At 39.0% G+C, this 23,781-nt stretch overlaps 1 protein-coding gene across 1 annotated transcript; it reads right to left on the reverse strand.

The window, feature by feature from the left end:
• Positions 1-526: 526 nt before the first annotated feature.
• RADX (RPA1 related single stranded DNA binding protein, X-linked) lies at positions 527-21,791 on the reverse strand. The gene is made up of 15 exons (XM_015626677.3): positions 21,155-21,791; positions 19,643-19,785; positions 18,716-18,908; positions 15,478-15,586; positions 15,256-15,347; positions 15,037-15,159; positions 13,824-13,931; positions 13,100-13,267; positions 12,446-12,606; positions 11,851-12,044; positions 10,760-10,828; positions 6,058-6,137; positions 5,291-5,584; positions 3,938-4,120; positions 527-3,520 (listed from the first exon to the last, which is right to left on the reverse strand). The coding sequence occupies exons 1-15, from the start codon at positions 21,711-21,713 to the stop codon at positions 3,375-3,377; spliced, it is 2,622 nt and encodes an 873-aa protein (XP_015482163.1). The 5' UTR covers positions 21,714-21,791; the 3' UTR covers positions 527-3,374.
• Positions 21,792-23,781: the final 1,990 nt, after the last annotated feature.

The raw sequence follows: 23,781 nt of genomic DNA on the forward strand, positions 1-23,781 counted from the left end.
GTGACAGAGGTGTAGTTTGCAGAGCTCAGAGCTTATTCAGCTGCTGTACAGAGTTCCATCCTCCTGATGAAATGTAAAATGCAGCCTGGGCTGGGGAAGCAGCTGAGAGCTTTGTCACTAGTGCAGAGCAGATCTTGTCCAAGCTCTTTCCCTTCCTGCAGGTTTCCAGGAAGGGCTGTGATGCCAGCATGTCCAGAGCACACACAGCTGTGGAATTCCCAGCCCATTCAGCTGACAAGCAGCCAAGGAATTGGCTACTATCCTGCTCTGCCCAGCCTGGGGTTCAGCCCCAGTTCTGGGGGGAAGAAGGGACAAACACACCCCCTTTTTTCTCAAAACTCATGCTGCACACTGTGGTGAAAGCCAAGAGAAGCTGCAATTGGTGGCACAGATGTTGACAGAAGTTCGGCCTAATTCTCCTTTAAAGTTTCTTGAAAAGAGTAAACATGAGTATGGAGAAGATTCTTGGAAAATCAAAACAACTTACAAGAAGTAAAAAGGAAATAAATGGAAAGAAACAATCCAAGATGTTTATATATATTAATTCATTTATTTATATTCACTTTCAGTGTCACACAACTTCTATATCACATTAATTCAAAATTAATATTATCTTTATGATCTATGACTTAGCAACTTCTATACACTCAAAAATACCACTAACTACATAAGTTCTACCTTCTCCCATTCTTTGAAATTAATGCTGAAAATACAGAAACATGCACATGTAAGGTTTTAGAGTACAGTTCTTTAGTTAGGTACACATTGCACAGTAAACAAATGTGCTCTGATAGTATTTTATCCTCAGCAGTAGCAATACACAGCAGCAAGAAAGTTGATCCCTATGATATTCTGCCGGAGTAACAACTCTCTATCTTAGCATAACACAGGAAAACTAACATGTTTTGACAGACTCAAGATCAAAAATACACTGGTTTTACACTTGGGCTAATAAACACCAAATGAAGTAAAACAGCAAGTGGTTTCTTTGCAGAGAAGACCTCTGCTCCAGTCTGACAGTGCTGGATTGGCAGGGAGGAGGGAGACAGGCAGAATGATAGATCACAGCAGCACTTCAGCCACTGAACTCCACATACTAAGTTCAGCAGGATGGTGACTTTACAGATTGATTCAGAGTAAAATTCCAAGCCTACTACAGTCATTGGATATTCACCAGCTGCACACTTGTGCCTGTGCTTGTGGCACCCCATTCTGCAAGAGTAAATAGCTCTCCTTCCAGCTTCTGCTATGAAAAATTTCAAACACTTGAGTAAAATCAAATTATATCCTTTAGCATTTTAAAGACATTATCTATATTCCACATCATTCTGACATTTATTTTAGAGTCAGGAAGTCCTAACATCTAGGATGAAATGATTAATGTTTAATGCTTAAAGTGTACTAAGCAGTGTGACGCCACAAACAGCTTTTGGCAGCATTTCTATGGCATGGGACGGAGGGAGGTGTCTAGACCATCTCACCACTGTGGCTCTGTGATAGTATCAGATCACATCAGTCCTTTTGTACAAAGGTAATTCTTTAAAAAATTGCCTTAAGAAAGAACTGTTTCATTAAAATTAGACTTCGATCTGAAGTATATGTAAATAAAAACATTGGCTGACACAGTCAGCATGGCTCAGTTTGGAACACACTGCTGTGTGATTCTTGCACCAGAGCAATGGCCTCTCACCTTCACATACCCACAAACAGCACAATCACACAAATAACACTGCAAGCAACACCCTGTTCTTCTTGTGTTGATATCTTTTCATTTTGCCTTCTGTGGGTACTCTGAAAGGCTCTTACAAACATTGCTCCAGAATTAATACTTCCAATTCATAACAAATAGATACAATTCAGTCACATTTAGTTGACTTTTAGTCCTAGTACAATTTAAGATAAATTAATATATTTTTAAACTGTAAACTACACTAGAAAGACACAGTAATTTTATTACTTTCATTACCTTTTATCTGAAGTTGCCTGTGAACTTGTATGTAACAGAATCAATTACATTTCTCAGTCAAATTACATTTAACTGAAGAGAGGGCACAGACTTTTAATACTCAGGGGCAAAGTCCACTGCCCCCAGGGCAGACAAATGAGCTACTAGTTGAAAGTGGTAATCTCCAATTACCAACAGGCTGCTAAAATGTGCCTAAGAATATATCTGTTCCTATAAATTAACTCTGTGGGCTTTGGTCAAAAATGGTACAATTTACCTGGCAAGTCTCCGTAATTCTTTCTTCTCAAAGAATTGAATTGAGAGCAGCCATTTCAAATGGACAAGTAGTCAAATTGCAATGAGCTCCTGCTTGAAAATAATTTAGTAAGAATCCAATTCTTTAAGTGATTTGAGGCTGTTTAACATAGGAGAAAAACGTGATACTTGATTCTGGACCAGCAGGAGCCAGTTGCACCTTAGTGCAGGCAAAAAGTTGACAAAATTTTCCATTCTTTTCATCTTGTGGAAGTAGCAGCTTCTCACAGTTGCTGAACTCCTTCATGTACTCAGAACACACCTAGAAATGATGTGGCAAACTGTATATCCTGCCACAACTAACACGTCTTAAAGACAGTTTTTCTGCTTTTGCAATTTTTGCAAGTGAAAAATTGCTCCCTAGAAGCAAGTTCCAATAAAAAATTCTTTAAAAAAATATTTCATTACTCTTATTAACAAATAAAATCCATTAAAAATGTTTGGATGCTATACTCACTACCTTACACTCCATGTACAAAAGCAGACATAAAAACATAGCACCTGACCTTGCTCAGGTGAAAAGAACTGAAAGTGGTTTCCTGGATCATGGTACTAAGGCACCATGGTATTTAATCCCTTTTACAGTAAGTTTCAAGCCTAAAGAACAGTCAGGCTGCCTCTGGCAACATTCAATTAGAAAGATCATTACAGAACAAACCTCAAGATTATTCTAATTTCCAGGCTAAATTTTTATCACAGTCCATTAATTCTTCTGCAAACACTGCCTTAAATATTAGGAAAGCTTGCCTGCCTTCTCAGTTCTCAGTACCCAGATATATACATTTCCATACATATGTTTGTGCACAGGCAAAGAAAGACAGCTGACAATCACTTTTACTCCTTGGTATCCTGTCAAATGATCAGCTCACTGTACTGCCCATTCATCCTTCTTGAACATCAGTGACCAAGACATTGTCTAATCTATTTCAAGACTGAAAAATAAAGGTAACAACTGTCCTTCCCAGTTACATGGATGACAATTACAACTGCCCTAAAAGTCATGATTTTGTATTTGTGTCTGCTAGTTCTAGAAAAGTGCAATGTGTAGAGGGTATATTCAAGTTACAGCAATTTTATTACCCTCTTTTTGAACAATATACATTTGAAAATTAAATTACACTGGATCCAGCACACCTGAGTCCACTGTCTTGTAGATTTTGCTCAGAAAGACTTCCACGTTATCATCCCCCAAGTGACAGATGTCCAAGATGCAGATAACATGTTTGCCATCAAGCTCCTTCGCTGCTTTTACAAGTTCATCTAGAAGTTAAGGAAAGGTGGTTTTAAAAGCTATTTGCTGTATACTCTGTACACAATAAAAAGGTGTACAGAACTGATAATGTTTTCTGTACAGTAATGTGCATACGTTCAACCTTCCTTCGTTTTATTCATAAATTCCACCACTAGAAATGACAACATCAGAATTAGATATGAGTTTTCAATTTGGATATTAAAATACTGTCTCCAGAGGATGAGACTAGCTCCAGCAAAAACTGCCTTGGAAGCTCAGTATTACAGCAATTTACTAAAAGTGGTGAAATAGAATTCACATCTCTTTGACTGAAGAGGTGAACAGTGTCTGACCTACACCAGAGATTTCTACAGAGGATTAACTCTTGCACTGAAAGATAAACCAAGAAATGATAAATGAGTAACATCAGTGAAAGGCAGCCTCACCTGAAAGAGGAAATGTGTCACAAAGCCTCTCACTGCTGGTGGCCTTCTGCTGGCATGCAGAGATACAACTCATACAGGACAATAATGTATCATTCTGAATGTCTTCTGGTTGAAATAAGTGGGGATTGTCAGGGCAAAACAGAGGAAGAAAAGCAACATCTATTGCTATGTCATGGTTTATACCTGTGGAAGAAAAGTATTTTCTGTTAGCAGAAAACTTAGTTTTCACCCCATCAGCAACTCTGTGCACCACCTCTCTTTTTTTTGAACAAAACTACACTGGTTTTTATTTACATTTTCTTTGTCCATTACTTAATATTTCATGTCTAAAAATGTGTTTCTATATAGGATTCTACACAAACACATTCAAATTGATATGTTATGAAATACTATGGTTTAAGTCTAACAATGCTGATAGTTCAGAAAATATTAAATCTTGGAAGCCATTTCATTCTTCTTTTAGCTTTATCTGCAAAGGCAGAGAAATTAACTTTACAACCAGTAAAGTGTGCAATACAGTGCTACTTTCATCTTCAATATTGTATTGTCTGTACCAGGATTCTAATGACTTCAAACGTTCAAACAGCTTCTCTGCAAATGTCCCTTAGCAGATAATGAAAACTTTAAAATGATGGTTACTTAACATGAGCAATTTCTCTCTCCTTTTAATGGAAAAACAAAATCAAACTTAATAACCCTCAGCAAAGCTAGCAAACAGATACACATCAACTTGCATATTTATATTTTAATAAATAAAAATCAATCAATTGGCACTTTATGTTAACCAGAAGCAGCATGGAGCAGTTAATGAGCATGGCTAAAATACAGCCTTTCATTTTCATGCCAAGAAGGCACATTAGGAGCAACAGTATGAAAAAAACAACTCAATGAGAATAGTGCTTAAAAGAAGCATTTATAGTTGTCTTTTTCCTTTTATGAACACTAATTTGTTTCCGATAAACACCTCTCTAGCAGCAAGTCAGCTGACAAATGCAATTAAATAATTTTCCTGATTACATCAGGCTGAAATAGTGAACAAGACCTGATTGAAATAATCAAATGTTTAAGAACTACACATATTCTTCAAATAACACTTGTTAGACTATACCAAAAACTGAAATGGTAAGAAAATTGATACTAGAAACAAGATATTCAGGCATTTCATTGAAAGGTATGTTTAATGAGAATAAAAATTACCCTAAATGAGGACTCTGACAAAAATCTAAAATGTCAATTATTTTTCAAACCTCAGGAAATACTCAGAATCAACTGATTCTTTTAGAGAAATCCATTCAGTTTCTGATGAACTTACACTGCTCTTGCTTACCTTTTTTTACAAGGCAAGCTACTTACCCAGAACTGTCACTTCATAATACCCAAGGCCATTAGCACTTTTAAACTCATTGATGTTTTTATCTGTCCTGGCTTCTATTGGCTGGTGCACTGATGCATGGAGGTTGTACTGTTGCATAAGTAAGTCTTTGTGCACATAATCAAATTTACATGGGATACTTTCTGGGAAGATTTTGCTGTGATGAAAATAATTCATTAACTTGTCTTTCACTTGTGCCCACAGGTCACTCTGCCAGGAATCACAAGTTCTTCCAGTCTCTTGAGTTTCAGGTATATTACTCACTTCTTCTTGATCTGTTATAAGCACAGAAATATATAGTTCCTTATATGCTTATATAATTGTATCACTCCTCTGTTAAGTAAGAAATAATTTTCATTAGAACATTTCAATTATGAAGACCTGGCAAAAATTAAAAGGGCCAAGAGAAAATGTGAGGTCTTATGCCATTAAGAGCTTCTGAGATACTAAACTAACTTAAAACTTTATAAAGATACACTGAAAATTTATTGCCCATAATGGGAAACAATCTAACGCTGTGCTTTCAGCCTTCCCTAGACACAGCAGGGAACACTGAGTAGAATGACATTGATGATACATTGCTACAGTGGTTCCCCAGAGGCTGATGCAGCCAGATATACAGAGGAACTGTCTTAACAGAGAAAAAAAAAGTAAAAATAAAGGTATCTTTGTTTTGATATCTTCTTTCTGAAGAAAAGAAGCAGTCTGAAACCTCCTAAGGTTAATGTAACAACTATTTGCAACATACCTGTGCAGCATTGCAAACTGTCTGACACAGCCTGTCCATTTTTATCTTGCACAGAATGTCCATGTTGATATTCATCTAAGCTATAAAAAGAAAGTTATAGTGTGTGTACAAATATATATACAGTTATTTATCATAAACCTAATTCACCTCAAACTCCTTGCAGCAAAAGACAGACTTCTAGTGATAAATGATATGAGCTCAAGTGAATGAGCTGATTCCTTATTGTGAGAGTTTCATACAGCAGCTTGACACAACGAGATCCCCTGTGCTCAGTAATCAGCTTAGCAGAGCTCAGGACTAGCCCTGCCCGATTCCTGGCTTTGGGAAACGGATGAGGAAGGGTTTTACACTCACAGCCCGGTGTCTGCTGCCCTCTACCGGCAGCTGGCGGAAATACAACGTGTGACACAGCCAAACACCACAGGTGACCAACAGGTGACGCGATGGCAAAAATCTGGTGCTCAGCATGCGGCTGCACTGTCCATCATCCCCTTCAGCACCCAGAAACACAGCATGAATAGAGCCATGTCACCACTCCGGAATCCAAAATGACAGAAATGCCAAATCTCTGTTTTCCTGTGGACATACTGTCCTGTTGTAATGATCAGTTCAATCAACCAAACTAGGTGTTTGTAAAGACTTTATTTTTTTAACCATAAAGTTTTGAATTAATGGTAAGAAACTATTCTTTATCAATCTCCAATAAATTACCTATGACATTATGCAGGAAGATAAGAGGTACTCTGCAAGCAAACATGGTAACATAAGCTCTTAGCCCCATTTATTCCTTTCCTCTTTGATCCGTTCCTCTTATTAGAATAAAACTCACCGTGATGTCTGAAAAAACTTAGGGAAAGGACTATCTTGATTATCTTGCATCACAAACAAATGCAACAGGTAAGACTTTGTTAAGGTACCATTAAACTTCTAGACTATGAAAGTAGTTAATAATAACTACAAGATACTGACACAGTAAAAAAGGAATCAAAGATTTGATACTGTTTAGTGGACCATACTGTATTTCATAAAGATTCGCAGGTTTTTAAATATTTTTTTCTATTTTATACTAGGGTGTATCTTGAAAATTTCATGTAAACATTTCATAACAAATGGAAAATATCTAAAATAGTATCTAGTGGAAAGGTAAAAAGAAAATACTCTTTGTGTTTTGAGTATGAAAGTATATTTTACAAAATGCACTCCCATCATGGCTATATCATCACTGAAGCGACCTGCTTATAATGTCCAAAGCAGTACAACCTGTGCAATTAATTTTTTTAAAATTAATTTTTACTTTTGAGCTTTGGACCTGTCAAAAAATGAAACCCCAGCAATGTTAAGAAAGGCTTGCTCAGAAACCAACGTGTCAAGTTAGATACACGCCAACTTCTCTCCTCATTAAGGCACAGGATTAAACCAAGTCATACTGCTGACAAGTTGATATCATGGAAAGTGGATGTCATGGGTTTTTTATTTTTAAGTTGTCTAGTTTTGGAAGTGAATGGGCTCTGATTGAAAGCAAGCAGAGCCTCAGGAAAATATGAAAAAAACTTGTCACGATTTTTCCCCACTTCTTTCACAGATCTGTAGCTTGAATAACTTCTACCTGCCCAACACATTATTCCTCCAGGCCTGCTTTGTGCCAGGTGTGTGAACAGCCTGACTTGAGCCAAGCTGGTAAGGGAAACTACTTGTCTCTACACACAGGCCAAGTGCTTCCTTGTGAACCATTATGTCTGCAATGCACCTGAGGCCACCCAAATGCTTCCACTTACAGCAGTGTGCTCCTGCTGCTGTACACCAAAACACCCACAGCCTATTTTATGCATGCCAGCTTTAGGAGAACTTGGGCCCTGCCAGATTTGCTGTTTCCAGCTTGCACTCTGCAGGCCTCCCTTTTTCACAGACGCCCATTTGCGAAAAAGCCTTTCTCCATTATTTTCAGATACACTGATATTCAACTTGCAAATCATTTTACTTTAAAGTGTTGTCATTGAAAATAACATCAATCAAAATATACGGCAGATCAGCATTTTCAGAAACTCTTGGGAAAATAAGCATGTCCCATGCTTCACATCTATTTCCTAAGCGCTCGGACTAAATGTGATAAATGAAATTAAGAAAAAAAATAGTTATGACTCACAACTATGTCCAAACAATGCAAGGAAATAAAGTGCCTCAAAACAACACAACAAAACATACCACTCACCTGATAAAACTGGTAAAACTTATTTTATAGAATGGTTTGAAATTAACTAACTGTTCTGATACCATTGTGGTAAACACATCTACCACAGCAAGTAACAGAGAGACCAAACAGCCTTCTATGATAACTAGACGTGTCTACACAAATTGATTTTTGGTATCTACTAATTTCTCCCTGACAAATTCTGATTTATGTGGAAAAGGGTTGTGAAGGAAACATCATGTGCTGTGAAACTTCTGGTCATACAAACCTCAAGATGAATTTCCCTATATTATAGTCCCCATTCTCTAGCTGTCACATCCATGGGAAGGGAAAAGGACAAAAGGGTCCACGTGACAAAAAAATACAAAAGTGAAACTGCAAGGATAGAAGCATGCAAACAAGTTCATTTCAAGCAGTATGGAGTGGGAGCATGTAGCTCAGCAATTCCATGGTTACATGCTAAATTTACAAAGATTAAAATTCCAAGAAAACTACTGTGCTTTTTTTACTTCCACATGAAAATAATCCTTTCTGAAATTCCTGATCTTTCCTCATTCACAATCACTTAATTCTCTATAAATTTAATTACTTTGGAGTACATTAAATGCTTTGAAGTACCATTATGTGGACGGTCTTTACTAGCAAGGATGTAAATATCAACAATAATACTAAATTACCCAGTTTCTTTGTTTTTTCTGAAACCCTTAAAAATCAGGTAAGCTACCTCAGAAATGCAGGAACGATAGCTGTCAATAAAAAGCCTCAAAATAAGCTTCTTAAAAAACCCAACAATGCAAACATGTACTGAAAATAACATACAAAAAACTCAATGCAGAATATTTTAAGTTAGAATACGTATTTTAAAACAATCTCTACTATTGGACTCTATGATTCTTGTGGGCCCCTTCCAACCCAGAATATTCTGTGAAATATGTGAAGTTTGTTAAAACTACTGTTGTTATTTCATGAACGTATTAAAGTATTTCAGTGAGAGCTGACATTCTGCTACATCTAAGGAATAGAAAACAATGCAATTTTGAAGTATGTCAGCAAACTTTCTATTTTCCTTTGGCAATTTGGAGAATTCAGCACAATTCTATAGTTAGTTACAGAAATACATGAGTTACCTTTTAATTTTATAGAGTGAAACAGCTTTCCATAATCCAACAGAGACTTTCTCCTCCTTTAGCTGGGGTTCTAGCACTAATGGCATAGAGTGGACACACAGGTAGCGAGGAGAGTAGCAGATTGAGAAAAGCAGAGAACAAAGTAAACATGCCTTAACTTCTGGCTTCACCTACAAGAAATGGGGAGAAAAATTCTTTCTCTCCTCCCACCCCACCCTGGAAAAAGCGGAACATTTCTCAGCAAGCAAAAGAAAACAGAATTCCTTACAGTTAAGGAAAACCTTGATTTTCCTATGGATTTGTTCCACAAGTCTCTGCAAACTCCTGCACCATCTGCAGAACTGTGACCTTAAAGCCAGGTGACTCCTAATGAACCAGCTGCAAAGTCAGGTAACCATTTCTCCTAGAAATGCAGTTTCTACCAAAAGGACTAGAAAACAACAGACATGTGGGTTCAAAAGAGCCTCGTTTATGCCAAAGAAAAAGCTGTTGCAAATTAGCTTCCAATAAATGTGTTTCAAGAAAATAGGCACGCTTGTAGGGAGGCAATACTGGCAGAATGGTCAACAACTTTGATCAGCTCCCTCATTACCACCGTTGCCCTATTTCTAGCACCATGATCCTTGGATTTAGGGGGGAAAAGGAAGAGATGTCAAAAGTAAGCCAAAAAGGCAACTGAGCCATATATGTAGTGATGACACAAATCCAGATCACTGCCAAAATATGCAAACATCTTAAATTACTGACACCAAGGAGTTCAAACTTTCAAGCTGCTCATTTTCTGTCTGGAACAAGTGACAAGAATTTATGGCCCTTAAACAACATGCACAAAGGAAAGTAGCTTGTAGTCCCTGGTTAACGAATGAAAGCACGCATTCTGTTTTATTAATAATTTCCCTTTTGTAGTTATTTCACTAGGTTGCAGACTTGACAGGGCTCTGGATTTGAAATTCTTATTTGGACTTCAAAAAGAACCCACCTTCTCTGAATTCAAACTGAGTTATGTAATAACTGAGTGTTGGGAGTGTAAGGAGCCAGGGGAGTGGCTTTCCAGGGCAACTACACTTACACCTCTGTAGCATCAAGAAAAATGTACAGCTCAGCCACCACCAGAAAATCCATTAATTACCATGATGAACCTCTGTTATTATATATTCCCTTAGCAGTAGTAGTAGCAATGTAATATGTTTAATAATAACACACTCAAAAATATGATTCAGATATATTTAGAGTTGGTGCAGATGAGTGAATAGAAAACATGAAACTCTACCCAGATCTGCTCCTTCATTTTAATTCCTTAGAGAATCCCAATCTGTAAAATTTTTACTCAGAGTATTTTTGCTTGATTATTGCAATTATTCAACACAATTCATTTCACATGACTTACCCAAGTTTTCTTCTTACAGTCCGCGTAAAATAGGAGTAAGATGATCCAGGACTAACAGAAGTACCTCCCCTTAAAGTAGGAAATTCACCATTATTTTTCATTATCTATTTAGATGGAGATTCACAAATAAAGGGACTTTGATGTTTTTCTTTCAGGCAGAACTAAACTAAGACATTCAAATCCTGAAGTTTTCATATAGAACAGAATCCACTAAGTTTGCTATAACACTGCCAAGACAGAACTTCTGTTTACTGAGGCTTTATTAATATTCAATTTTATTTCAATCCTAATTATATTTTATTTCATTTCCCCTCAAAATATTCTAAATATCCACTCTCTTCACACATTATGACTTAGGGATGTGAAAAGAAAAGAAGAAAAATATACCCTTTATAGTATGAGAAATCCACTGCAAAAAAACCAGATGTGACTGCCCTGACTTTTCAAACTTCCATCTGTCAATGTATACACCATACTCTGAACAGTGAATAGGGGTGTAATAGATTTTACATGTGTTGCAACAAAGGGCAGTCTTATGCAAACAGTTACTTTACTCCTGGATCTAACACAGTTGTATCAGAAAAATTACATTTTGAACCCTTAGGTTAGCACATGACCACCATCTACTTTCCTTTCTGACAGCAAGTTACAGGTACATCCAGTACATCCCATTTCCCAGAAATCAAAAATAAGGTGTTTGAAATTAAGGAACAGGTATACCTGATTCTGCATTTTCAGTCAAGAAACCTGATTTCCTCACACCACCGTAACTGCTGTTTGCTCCACAGCTATGTCACTAAACTACATCTGGTTCAAGTATTAACTACTTTTATTTCAAATCTGTGAGCTTAACAACAAAGTAGTATAAATATTAATCAGAAGAGCAATGCTAGCCTACTTTAGTTAATCCTTCATTAGCATGAACAGTATAATTGTCATCACCTGAGCCTAGGAAAAGTACATAGCTACATTTTAAAGATTCAACTATATATGCTTTTAAAACCTTAAGAATTTTCTACAGCCTGGGCTCCGGCCTAACTTCTGAAAACACTTTTTAGAAGAACCACCACATATTTATGAAGAGAGCTTACTGTTCTGCATCTCTTCTGAATCTGCGTGTTGTCTTTCTCTTGACTGAACTCCCCTTTGACAGCAGAGCTTGGTGCTGATGCTCTTCAGGAGTACAGGGGGGCCCCAGAAAAGACTTAACTTCTTCATTTTTTCCCTTGTCAACACAGTCTTCTTTGGACACAGAAGAATTTCCAAGAGACAGAGAAGTATCCTTCTGCAGCAAAAGTTAATTATTTAAGATTTTCAATGCACTTAAAGCTATTTCTTCCAACACAAAAACCTGCAAATTTCTGACAGTGACCTTACATCTAGCAGAAATTATCTTCTAATTTAGTAAGGTAAATTCTGTCTAGAAAGTGACAAGTGAGCATGTTGCAGCAGTTGACTCTCCCACACTCCAATTTACATCAGGTTATCAGTCAAACCAGTAACTTTTAAACACAAGTTTTACAGAGGATTGCCAAAATACTTTCAGAGAAACACTGAATCTTTGCTTTTTAAAATTTTGCTCTCAAAAATCAGATTAAGAGACAATGTAACTAGCTTCTGAACTCAAATGCAAATTCTCCATTCAAATGACAATCATAGCTGCTTCTGGCATTAATTCTCACACACCTGGACAAGTTCCCCTCCTGGGGCTTCTTCAGCTGCATCGTTACAGCTTTTGTATCTTATGGCACTGATTATTCCCTGAACAGCAATTCGCTTGTGTTCTCTGTAGTGCAGGTCTTCAATCTCTTTCCCTATTTCACCTATGGGTTTCAAAACTGACTCAACTGCAAAAAAGAAATTTCCAGAATCATGTTTTAGAGAAATATAATACCAAAATCTCTGAACACAAGACTAAAACGATTTTTTTTTTACTAAATATTAAATTGATTTAAAGTTATGATTTTAAAGAATTCTAAATCTTTTGGTTTTCCACATCACATAGAAAATAATTAAACCAATAAACTTTTACAGCTCGCAAGCATCTGTTAGTATTCATTATCAGACACCACAATTTCTGTTTCAGGTGAAATTTCCAGTTCAATGTACCCTTCAGAATAACTATTTAAAATTTTGATTTAGGAGAATATTCGGAGTAAAACTGCTGGGTATATGTGTAGCTCTTGTCAGCTTCTACAATTCTCCTGCAGCTAATGGTGTGGTAGTTTCTGTGAGATGAGGATTTAGCCTATTAAACATTTAGTCATGAAAGGGAGTTTTTCTTGGATTAAGACTGACTGAAAAAGGCCATAAATCTTACAGATATTTGACATATAATACCTTCATTGTTTTTACAATATTTCAAAAAGCTATCAGGAGGTCGTGGAAAAGGGTAATAGCCACCGATGACAGTTTTCTTTATTTGATCAGCTTCACTTTGCGATTTCATCCACTGAATGAAGCTTTTCACTTTGGCATCCTTGGTGTATGGCTGGCCCTTGTGCCACCCTTTTAACACAAAAATAATCAGGTATCAAAACCAAAGCAGGCTACTGAAATTTGTTGCCATTTTGAAACTTTCCTGAACACTACCTAGAAAAAAACAAATTGAGAAAATCTTGACTAGAGAGTATAAAAGAGTCTTTTATTTTTTGTCAAGAGTGTTTCATAAAATGAGTACCTTGAATTCCCTGACTGCACTTGCATTTGACACTGAAAATCAGACAAACATTAAATAACAGTAAAAAACAAAACAACTAGCAATAAAGCTTCTAGAATAGGAAAGCTTCAAGTGTTTTTTAATGTTTTAAATAAACGGTAATCACCATTGCTACCCTATCAAAAGATTAACAGCCTGAAAGAATTAGTAAAATGTATGTCTTAACCTAGAAATACTTTTCACAAGATTAACCCATTTTAATGCCTCACAAGAATCCCATTTGCCTTCTTCTTTCCTGCAGTGATGTTTCATTATTACCTCATAGTCCACACTGATAATTTTGCTGTAAAATGAAAACAGCCTTTCCAAAGAAATAGAAAAAAAACTAGAACTAGTTTAAATTACCTGTAATGAATATTTGACTTTCATTTGAAGTTGTAAGGTAAACTGTCCTGGAAGGATTCTCAGTGAGGCCCTGGATCACTCTCATCTGTGTACACACCAAGTATGTCACTGCAGAAAAAAAAAAAAAAAAAGCTTCATTTTTTTTTCCTGACAGTTCATTGATTTTAGAGTGGCAAGACTGATATACACTGGATTAATTTTAAGTACTCTAAACAAGACAATTTAGTTCTTGACCCTACAAAGGTTTTACATATGTTTTGAGTCTCCATTATAAATTACCATATGAACATCTTCAATTTAATTTCAGCATAGATATTACAACTAAAACATGAGGATATCATTGAAACAAATAGTACAAATATTGGACTTAGATGGATGTGTTTCTTAAGGATAAAAAGTATAAAATCAAGAGAAATTATTGCAAGCTACTGTAAAACTTCTAAACAGAGCTCAAACTCACTCTTTTGTTAGTATCTCAGTTTAACACTGGAATGTCATTCTCTCCCACTATCCCAGAACACTCAAGATGAATGCAGCCATAATCTTAGCAGGACTGTGCAGCTGGTGCTGCACAAAATGATATAAAAAATGCATATCAACACCAAGCAGTGTTAAAAAAAGGATCAGTGCTTGGAGGAAAAGAGAAAGAAGGCGAGAAGAAATATTTAAAGCTCTTTTAAAATCCTTCATTAAGGATTCCCTAGTTTGAAATGTATTATTCTTAGCTCATGTGTGATAACTAACACAGCTGGGTGATGATTGCTGTTTGGGAAAAAACACTGGTTCAAAGAAATTAAGCTTTTGCACTTTCACCTCTATCTTCATTCAATCCTCTTAAATTATTCCCGTCTATAAAAATCCCGGTATTTACAGGTCAAGAGGAGCAAGAGATTTGACCAGCTGCTGCCTTTAATTGCCTCTGATGCATGAGATGCTGCCCAGGTGCTTAACAGAAACATCTGAAATGAAGGATTTCAGAGGAGCCCCAGGCCCAGCTGTCCATCTAACTGACAGACTGCAATTTGTAAGGGTTTCAAATATTTAAACTATTTTTTATACCTAAATTTTAATTTCTGATCAACTATCTTCTGCTTGAGGAGATAATCGTGGCATTTTTTTATTCAATGACAACTAATCTCAGGATTAGAAATTCACAATGAACCAGAAAAACATTGTAAATAATTATTAGTAAGTATAATAGAGAGCTGAATACTTGGATGAATACGCTCAAACACATCTGGCTGAGAAGTTGCAAACAATTCCAGTATGAATGGTTGGTCTGAGGTCCCATCAATGGCATGTGCCCAGCGATACAGCCAGAAGTCTTCACTGTGTTCTATATATAAACAAATATTAAGAAAAATATATAAGCATTTACTTAGAAATTTAGAAACTATTTGATAAATTCTGAAAGTCATATTTATAGAAAAACCTCTTTTTCTGGCTCGCTCAGCCCTTCCTACAAACGTCACAAGACCAATAACATCACAGGAATGATTGTGCGGTAAGTCATCCAGTTCTGACCTAAAACCAAAGTAGAAGAAAGCTGGGTAAGCTTTCTCAGAAACTTTGCAAAAACCATTTCCAATTAACATTCACTGTAAAATAGTGCAGTTTAAATTCCAGCTTGATAACCAACAAAATTCTATTTTACCTTGTGATAAACCTATATTTAACTTCAGGTAATCCCCACTCTGGCTTAACCATTTCTTCTGGAATAATACTTATTTCAGTAGGAGGATCTCGAACATTAAGGCTAATTTCTGACAAAGAAAGAAAAGTAAGTGACATTTATGGCATGAATACAAATTATATCATCATCATAAGTTGCTATAATAATAATAAAAAAATACAAAATTAACAATAACCCATTAAAAAACATTAAAAGTTTCTTAAATATTTCAAATTCGTGAGATTATTAGTTTATCTGAGTTCAGGTTTTCATCAGTATAAAGTAAGGAATTCATGTACAACAAAGCAATTTTATCATCCAAGTAATGTTAAACTTTCCAACTGTTTACATGAGCCAACTAGTCGAATCCAGACAGTATTTTAACAGGAACAAATCCAACCATACTGATTAGATACCAAAGTATTTTTTACACTAGCTTTGTTGTCAAATGTGGGTAAGCTCTGAAACTGATGTGCAGACATCAAAGTAAAACAGAACTAGCCCAAGAGAATTTCCATATTTGATGCCAGTTCAGGTAATTATTAATAGGATACAAATATACCATGGCCATGGAGGAAAACAAAAGGTCTTCTCATGCCTACTCTATAGCATCTGAACATTTTAATTTATTAATCAGACTGTTTAGATGCTAGATTATAAACATGGTGGAACACTGGGGCAAGCAAAGTGTTCTTCAACCAGATAAAAAAAATACAGGAAGGGCTTCAGCTTCTAGAATATACAAGGCAGCAATCTATGATCTCATGACAAATCTTGCTGGTATATGAAACACAGATTCTGATGAAGTTTCTTGATTTTGAGTAAGGGATTTTTCAAATAATGCATCCAGAAAAGTAATTAGGTAGATATAAATAATGAATACACCTGTTTACACAATTATATCTGGTGCCTCAGCCTGGAAGTGCAACATTACGAAGGTGTTCTATTTCAAGTCAGACCCTCTAGTTAGGAATATTCACTAGGCTTCTGCTTTCTAGAAATGTATTTAGAGGACAATTGTGGTTTTGCATATGGTCTTTTAGGACAGTATTGCTGAGAAAATTCCTGAAACAAAACTTTCCTATGCATCAAAACTATCTCTCAATTGTTTCATTATTTTGAGATTAGATGAAAGTCATACACTCAGGTCAGGATTATACCCTGGGATGAGTCAGAAGCTGAGGTGAGTCCAGGCTGTCATCAGCGCCACACAAATTCAGTGATGTGTGAAACTGAAATGTGCACATTGCCTGGCAGTAGAATTCATGACATTAGCACTAAGTTGCAAAGGTTTTAGATTGTGAAACGACACCTCTCAGCAAGTCCCACAATGCTGCAGCTGCAAACAGGGGCCAGCAATGCAGAGCTCTCTCCACAGAAGTCCAGGGATGCGCCTAAAGTGTAGCACCTTGCAGGACTCTCAATTTGGAAACCCTTTAACACTGGGGACTTGATAACTCTCCAGATACATTGTACAATATTTGCAGTTGAATGGTTCTAAGAACACACTAGAAAGTTGGGATTCAATGAAATAACAAATTGGAAAAAAAAAAAGTAATTGTTACATAAGTGATTCAGTGTAATTGAAACCTGAAATATTGCCCCACATTGGGCATATACAGAGACACTTAGTGAGGTAATAAACTTCACTTCATCTGAACAAAAAACCCCCAATGCTCCCACAATGGAAGTTGCACAAAATCCATGTTACAAGTGCTCTCGATTTTTTTTTTTGGATATTCTGTTCTCTTGTGACTCTTCCTATCAAACACAGACCATCCATCCATGGATCATGGGATCATGTGAATTCATATTAAGACAAAATTCTCAGCTTTGTGCAAAGAACTGGGGTTCTGTATATACTTTTGTATGAACCAAAGATTTACAGTTTCTGCAGCTTATCTGTGCACTGTGGCACTTTTCAATGGAATGACTTCTAGTTCTTCCATTACACAGCTATTACCCTTTACAGCCCAGTAGCTGAATTAGCCATTTTGATCTCTTTGTTCCCACTTCTGCCCCAATTACACTTGTCAGAAATCAGATGTGCAGTGATTAAGGCCATGAAAATGCAGAGATATTTACCCATAGAGGAAGTCACCTCAGATGGCATATGTTATTCTGTCTTCTTTGCATAGAAAGGTTTTGTGGCAATTGTAATTGTTTTCAGGGTTGGCTTGTAATTGTCATCACTTTCCCTCACAAACTTCCATTCCTGGCTAAACATTTCTATCTCCTGCCAAGTCATCACAAATACTTCAGACAGTGAGATCTGGTTTTAATGCAAATATTTATCAGTCAGGGAAATTTTGCTTCTGGCAGTGAAAACATTGCTTATTTTTTTTGCACCGTAGCAACTCCATTAGAAACTATCATTGTTAGTAAGTTATACATACATCACCCTTCACCAACATGCATATTGTTTCAAGAATTAATTTGAATGCTGCCTGTCATTTCATTCTAAGTCGAAAAGCACAAAATGGGAAAGAGTTCATATAGAGAGGAGGAGGAGGAACTCTGGGCAACCTGTACCAATCCAAAGTTGATCAAACCCAGTTTGAAGAGGCCATTACTGTTATATTGCAGGACTTGTATTTTTGTAGTATAGCTCCTTTGAGTATCTGCCACACTAAACAACTGGCAAGTAAGAAAATGCTTTTTCATAGCCTAGGAATAGTCTTCATACACACACTCCCACAGTGATGCTCTTTCAACACTTTGACGCAACTTTTGAATTTTGATGCAACAATGAAAAATGCAACTTTTTATTCTGTGGAGCTGTGCAGATACTCTGGGCTTGACAGTATACACTAAAATCTGAAGTCAGATGAGGTGATAATGTCCTTCAATGACCTTGAAAAAGGTGTGAGCAGTGTACAAGTGATATGTGTATTATAAAGCAGGAAGTAGAATCCGATGAAAATCATTACCAGAGGCCTATCTTTGTAATCTCAGTTCCCGATACCTGGGATTCTTTTTTTATTTATTTTTGAAATAAAAGTTTTAACTAATTGTAGCAGTAAACTTTGTAGACATTATTCAATATCAATGGGGAACAGCAAGAAACTGGATGCTCAGACACCTTTCAGAGGCACTAGTAAAGGATTTACACCTTATCAATTAGTCTCATCAATGGATCACTTTCTATTTTATTTCTATGGAGAACTACTTTGCAAAGCTGTATTTCATCGATTCAAAATAGGTTTCTGCAATACTTAACCAATTGTAGCAAATCTCTTCATCTGTGAATCCCCCGGGGTGGGGTGTGTTTTAAACGGGTAACTGGTTTTGATGGAGTACTTGGCAAGGAGGAGCACTGTGCCAACCTTCATACTGTGATACCATTCAGGACACAGTGAATTCCACAAAACCATTGACATCATGCCTGAGCCATCAGCAACTTCAAAGTAAGCCTGAAGAAAAAAGAGACAATATACAGTAATCTTATTTATTATCATTCTGGTATGTATTTATTTTGGATCATGCACCAGATACTTGACTCAAACGATTTTTCTGTTATAAATGGATATAGAGGATGTTCCAGAACTTGTACTGAATTCTAGAGCTGAAAAAAATCCCCAGTTTTTAAACCGGGCAAATGCTGAACTTGAAACTGAGCAGATCACTCAGCAGTAAAAAAAGATTTTTAAACTAACCCACCACACCTCCAGTCTCCTTTTCTAAGAAGTTCAACACAAAAATATCACAAGTTAAATATATTAGAAAAATAATTAAGAATTTTACAGTAAAATAATCTATCTGAAAGTCACCAGATGAGAGAATCAGAGCCTAGAAATAATTTAAATATATTTTATTTTTTTGACAGGACATACTAACTCCAGCTTTCAAAGCATTGAGACCAGAAATGCCAAGCTATTAAAATACTAACACCTCAAAGTATCTTTTTCTTCACAAACAGCTAAAATGAACTTCAGTAACTGAAACACATCCACTAAGGTTTGTACATGTATGATCACAAAATTCATAATTTCCTGCCCTAGAGTGCTCAATATTTTTGTAAAGGCAGCGTTTTTCGTACAAAATAGCTATAAAATAACTTTATGTGCTTACTATATGGAAAAAATTATTTTCAAATATCCTACAGCAATTTGTTTGACTGTTAACCTATGCATTTATCCCTCTTTACCTGATAAGGCATATCCATTTTTTTCTCTGGTTTTCCATAGTACCTTAGTCTAGATTTGTGCAGGATTCTCACAAGAAGTGGATGGAAATGCACTCTGCTTCTCCATGTCATTTCCAGGTGACCAAGATTAGTCAGTTTGGAGACTAAGGTTAAAAGGAGGGGAAAAGACCAAAAAAGAGCACTCATGATTGAACATGTAAGTTTGCATGAACATAAACACGAACATAAAGTGCAAGGATGTGACAAGCATTAATGTTTTTAACATTTAGAAAGGGTCATTTGCTGGTATCGTTCACCAATAAATTCTGTTATGAACTATCTGCATGCAGCATAGTTTTGCTTTCTTTTTTTAAATTGAGAACAATGACACATTTTAAATGACTCAGAAATGTTGTCAGATGAGCAGAAGGGCTTTTACAAAAACCACAGGTGTCAGCCTACAAGGGCATCACACTCATGCAGAAGTCCTCTTATACTCCTCTCCTCACCAGGCTTCATGGAATGGCCTGAGCCCCTCAACACTGACCACATTTGGGGTGGCAGCTTTTAGGTGTGAGCATCCTGCTCAACAGACTAGCCAAGAGACTACTGCTGCACCCAGTGTTTTTGACACCTCAGACGACTGGGCACAAGCACCACAGCTACATATTTTCAGCCAGTGTTTCATATCGTTTAAAAACCTCAAAGCAACAAAGAATCACAGAACGGGTTGGGTTTTCAAAGGGGTCATCTCGTTCCAACACTCTGCCACGGGAGGGACATGCTCCACCAGGCCAGGTTGCCCAGAGCCCCATCCACGCTGGTCTTCAATACTCCCAGGGATAGAGCATCTACAAGCTGGCAACTCTGGGCAACCTGTGCCAGGGCCTCACCATCCTCCTAGGGAAGAGGTTTTTCCTACAGCAGCAGGTGAACTGTGACACGAGTGGCACATTGCCAGTGGGGCCAAAGACAGCTAGAGGATACCAGGGTGCTCAGCCCAGCTGCACGAGCAATCACAGAATCAGTCAGTTAGGAAAAGACGTCTAAAATCATCGAGTCCAATCTATGACCAAACACCACCCTGTCAACCAGGCCGTGGCACCAAGTGCCACAGCCAGTCTTGTGTTCAACACCTCCAGGGTAACTTTATAACCTCCCTGGACAGCCCGTTCCAATGTCCAATCATCCTTTCTGAGAAGGAATTCCTCCTAATGTGCGAGCTAACCCTTCACTTAAGACTATGTGCCCTTGCACTGCCGCTGGTTGCCTGGGAGAAGAGCCCGAGCCCCACCCAACTGGCTACACCCTCCCGTCAGGTGATGGTAGAAAGCGAAAAGGACCCCCGAGCCTCCTCCAGGCTGAGCCCCCCAGCTCCCTCAGCCTCCCCTCATAGGACTTGTGCTCCCGACCCTTCCTCAACGCCGCCGCCCAACAAAAGGCAAACAACGGCACCGCCCCCCCCCCTCTGTGTGCCCCGGGACGCCTCAGGGCGTTCCACCGCACCCCTACAGCCGCGTCCTCCGGGCTCACCGTCCACGTCCACCTGCACCGGGGGCCTGTCCGGCACCCACACGTCTCCATAGGGATCCTCGTTGTTCCAGAGCGGCAGGTAGTGCCTATTATCCCCGCGGAGCGGCTGCAGCGGGCGCTGCCCGTCGGGCGGGATGGCCGCGGCGGCGGTGGCGGTGCCCCCCGCCCGCTCCAGCCCCTCCAGGCAGAGGAAGCCGCGGTTCAGGCGCTTCTCGTCGTAGCGATACGAGCAGCGCGTGAGGCGGAGGCGCGTGCCCGCCCGCAGGCGCGCGCGCTGGACGAGCCCGTTGAGGCGCGGCGCGAGGTGGCAGCGGTGCCGGCGCGCGCCGTCCGCGAGCGTCACGTCGTACCAGTACCGGGGGGGAGCGGCGGGCGGCGCCTGCGCCAGGTACCGCTCCACCGCCACCACCGTCACGGCCGGCGGCTCCGCGGGCGCCGCGCTCAGCTGCGAGGAGCCTTGCACCTCCTCAAACACCCTCGGCAGACAGAACGCCCCGCCGCCCTCCGCCGAGGCCGCCGCCCGACTCTCCTCGGCGCGTTCCGGGGTAGGGTCCTGCATGACAGCGTCCTGGCCGCCCCTCCCGGGCGATAGCCGCGGCCCGGGGCGCTGCCGGGGCCGGCGGCGCCGGCCGCGAGCTCCCGCTGTCATGGCGCGCGCGCGGGGCGGGGCGGGTGCGCGCGCGCCGTTCAAACCGCCAACGGCCGGGGCGGGGGCGGGGACAGCGACAGCGACACCGGGACGCGGATACCGGGACAGCGGGAGAGGAGAGCGGCGGCCGCGGAGCAGCTGCAGTCGGGAGCAGGGACGAAGCTGAGGCCCGGGGAAGCGGTGGGAGAGGCGGCGGCGGGCCGTGCTGGCTCGCGGCCGCCCTCGTCCCGTGGCGGTGGCATTGTGTTGGTGCCCCGGGGCTCGGGCCGCAGGTGACCCCCAGCGCTCCGTCCGTGGGACAGAAGCCCTGAGCAGCGACCAGCGCCTCGATCCCTGCCGTCTTCTCTGAGGAGCCACTACAGCGGGAGAGAAGGGTAAAAAAAAGGCTAGGAAGAGCAGCAACTTCCAGTCTTTACAGTGTCACTGGTCCAGATAGTCTCTGGAAATCCAGAAGTGCGGCTGCAGCTTAGGCGGAGCTGGCTCAGGTGCTGGGCCAGAGCTGCTCTTCCAGTTTGAGCACAGTTGGAGTCTACTGCCTTTGTGACTGTGGAGTATTTGCCATGAGGAAATTGGAAAACATGTTGCCTAAACCATTTTAAACAGACCGAAAAAACTAGACAAAGAGGTATAAATCACAAGTTTTTGCTGGCCTTTAGAATTCTCTAGGAATGATATGAGATTATGTATTTTATGTCACAGTGCTTTCCTTAGTGAGAAAATTTAAAACAAATCAGTAATTTGTATTATGTAGAGGCCAAGTTTTGGGTAAAACTTCCACATGGTGTCATTCTTCCCCAGTAAACAGTCGTGTGAAATGATAAAATGGCATTTACAGTTTAAAAAATTAACTTTTAAACCTTTTCAATGAGCTTGCACAGGATGTGATTTCACATCACATACAAGCTTTACCTGGAGAACTATGGTGAACCTTTTTTTAATAACTTTTTTTAGTTATTTAATAACCTGTGGATATAATGAGGAAATCTGTGGACAGCTCCCATCTTATCTCCACTTTTGTCTATGCCCATGATGTGATTTGCAGAAGAAACTTATTTATACACAGGTTATTGTTACATGTGCATTTGTTGCCAGATCTTATTAGTGTGATTCACTGTGGTTTTATGCATTGAAGCTGAAGCTTTTGTGGAGTGGTAATGGACTGATGTGGACTGATAGCAGAGTTAATATGGTATAAATCTGTATGCACTGCAGGTTCATGATAGCTCCTTCTCTTAGGAACTTGCTCCTGCTGCCTTCTTTCTCACCTGCAGAGGTCCAGCTAACATAACAATTTCAAAACTGCTAGAACAAGGGCAAATCTCTTGCTGGCAGCGTGTCAACAACATGTTTTAAAGACTGGTTATGTCTGCAAGTTCTATCTAATCACATCTAGATGTGATTTCCATACCTGAATAGTGGGACTGATATGATTGTATTAGAAACTGGAGGCTGAGAAACACTCAGAGAATCAGTATTGACTGGAGAGGAGCCATCAGCAGATGGCTGTATCACATCACAACAACTGAGGGCTTTGTGCTGAGCCTGCTTCATCAGGGTGTGTAAGCAGCTCACTGAAGACAATATGATTTTTACATGCCTACAACCAAGTGTGTGAAATGATATTTGTGTTCACCTCTGGTCAATCAACAGTCTTAAATTCTCAGAGACAATTAAAAGTCAAATATCTTGGTTTTTATATACAGCACATCTTAAAACAATAGTTAGCCTTTATAGCAGTGACAGCGAAGAGTGAGCTATGCTGAACAGGAGGATGTTGTTACATTCTGTTAAATATTACATTTAAAATACGTTGGAGAAATGAAAGGCACAAAAGAATAAAAGGTAATGCTCTAGATTAAAAAAAAATTAGTTGGTCTGCAAGATGATAAAGCTTAGTGTAAAAGTTGTTCACCACAAGATGTTTTGAGGACAAAAATAGAAAAGTTTTACTGATGCATTTCACCATGATTTCCTAGGT

Source organism: Parus major, chromosome 4A (genome assembly GCF_001522545.3).
Source record: "Parus major isolate Abel chromosome 4A, Parus_major1.1, whole genome shotgun sequence".
Classification (NCBI taxonomy): Eukaryota; Metazoa; Chordata; class Aves; order Passeriformes; family Paridae; genus Parus; species Parus major.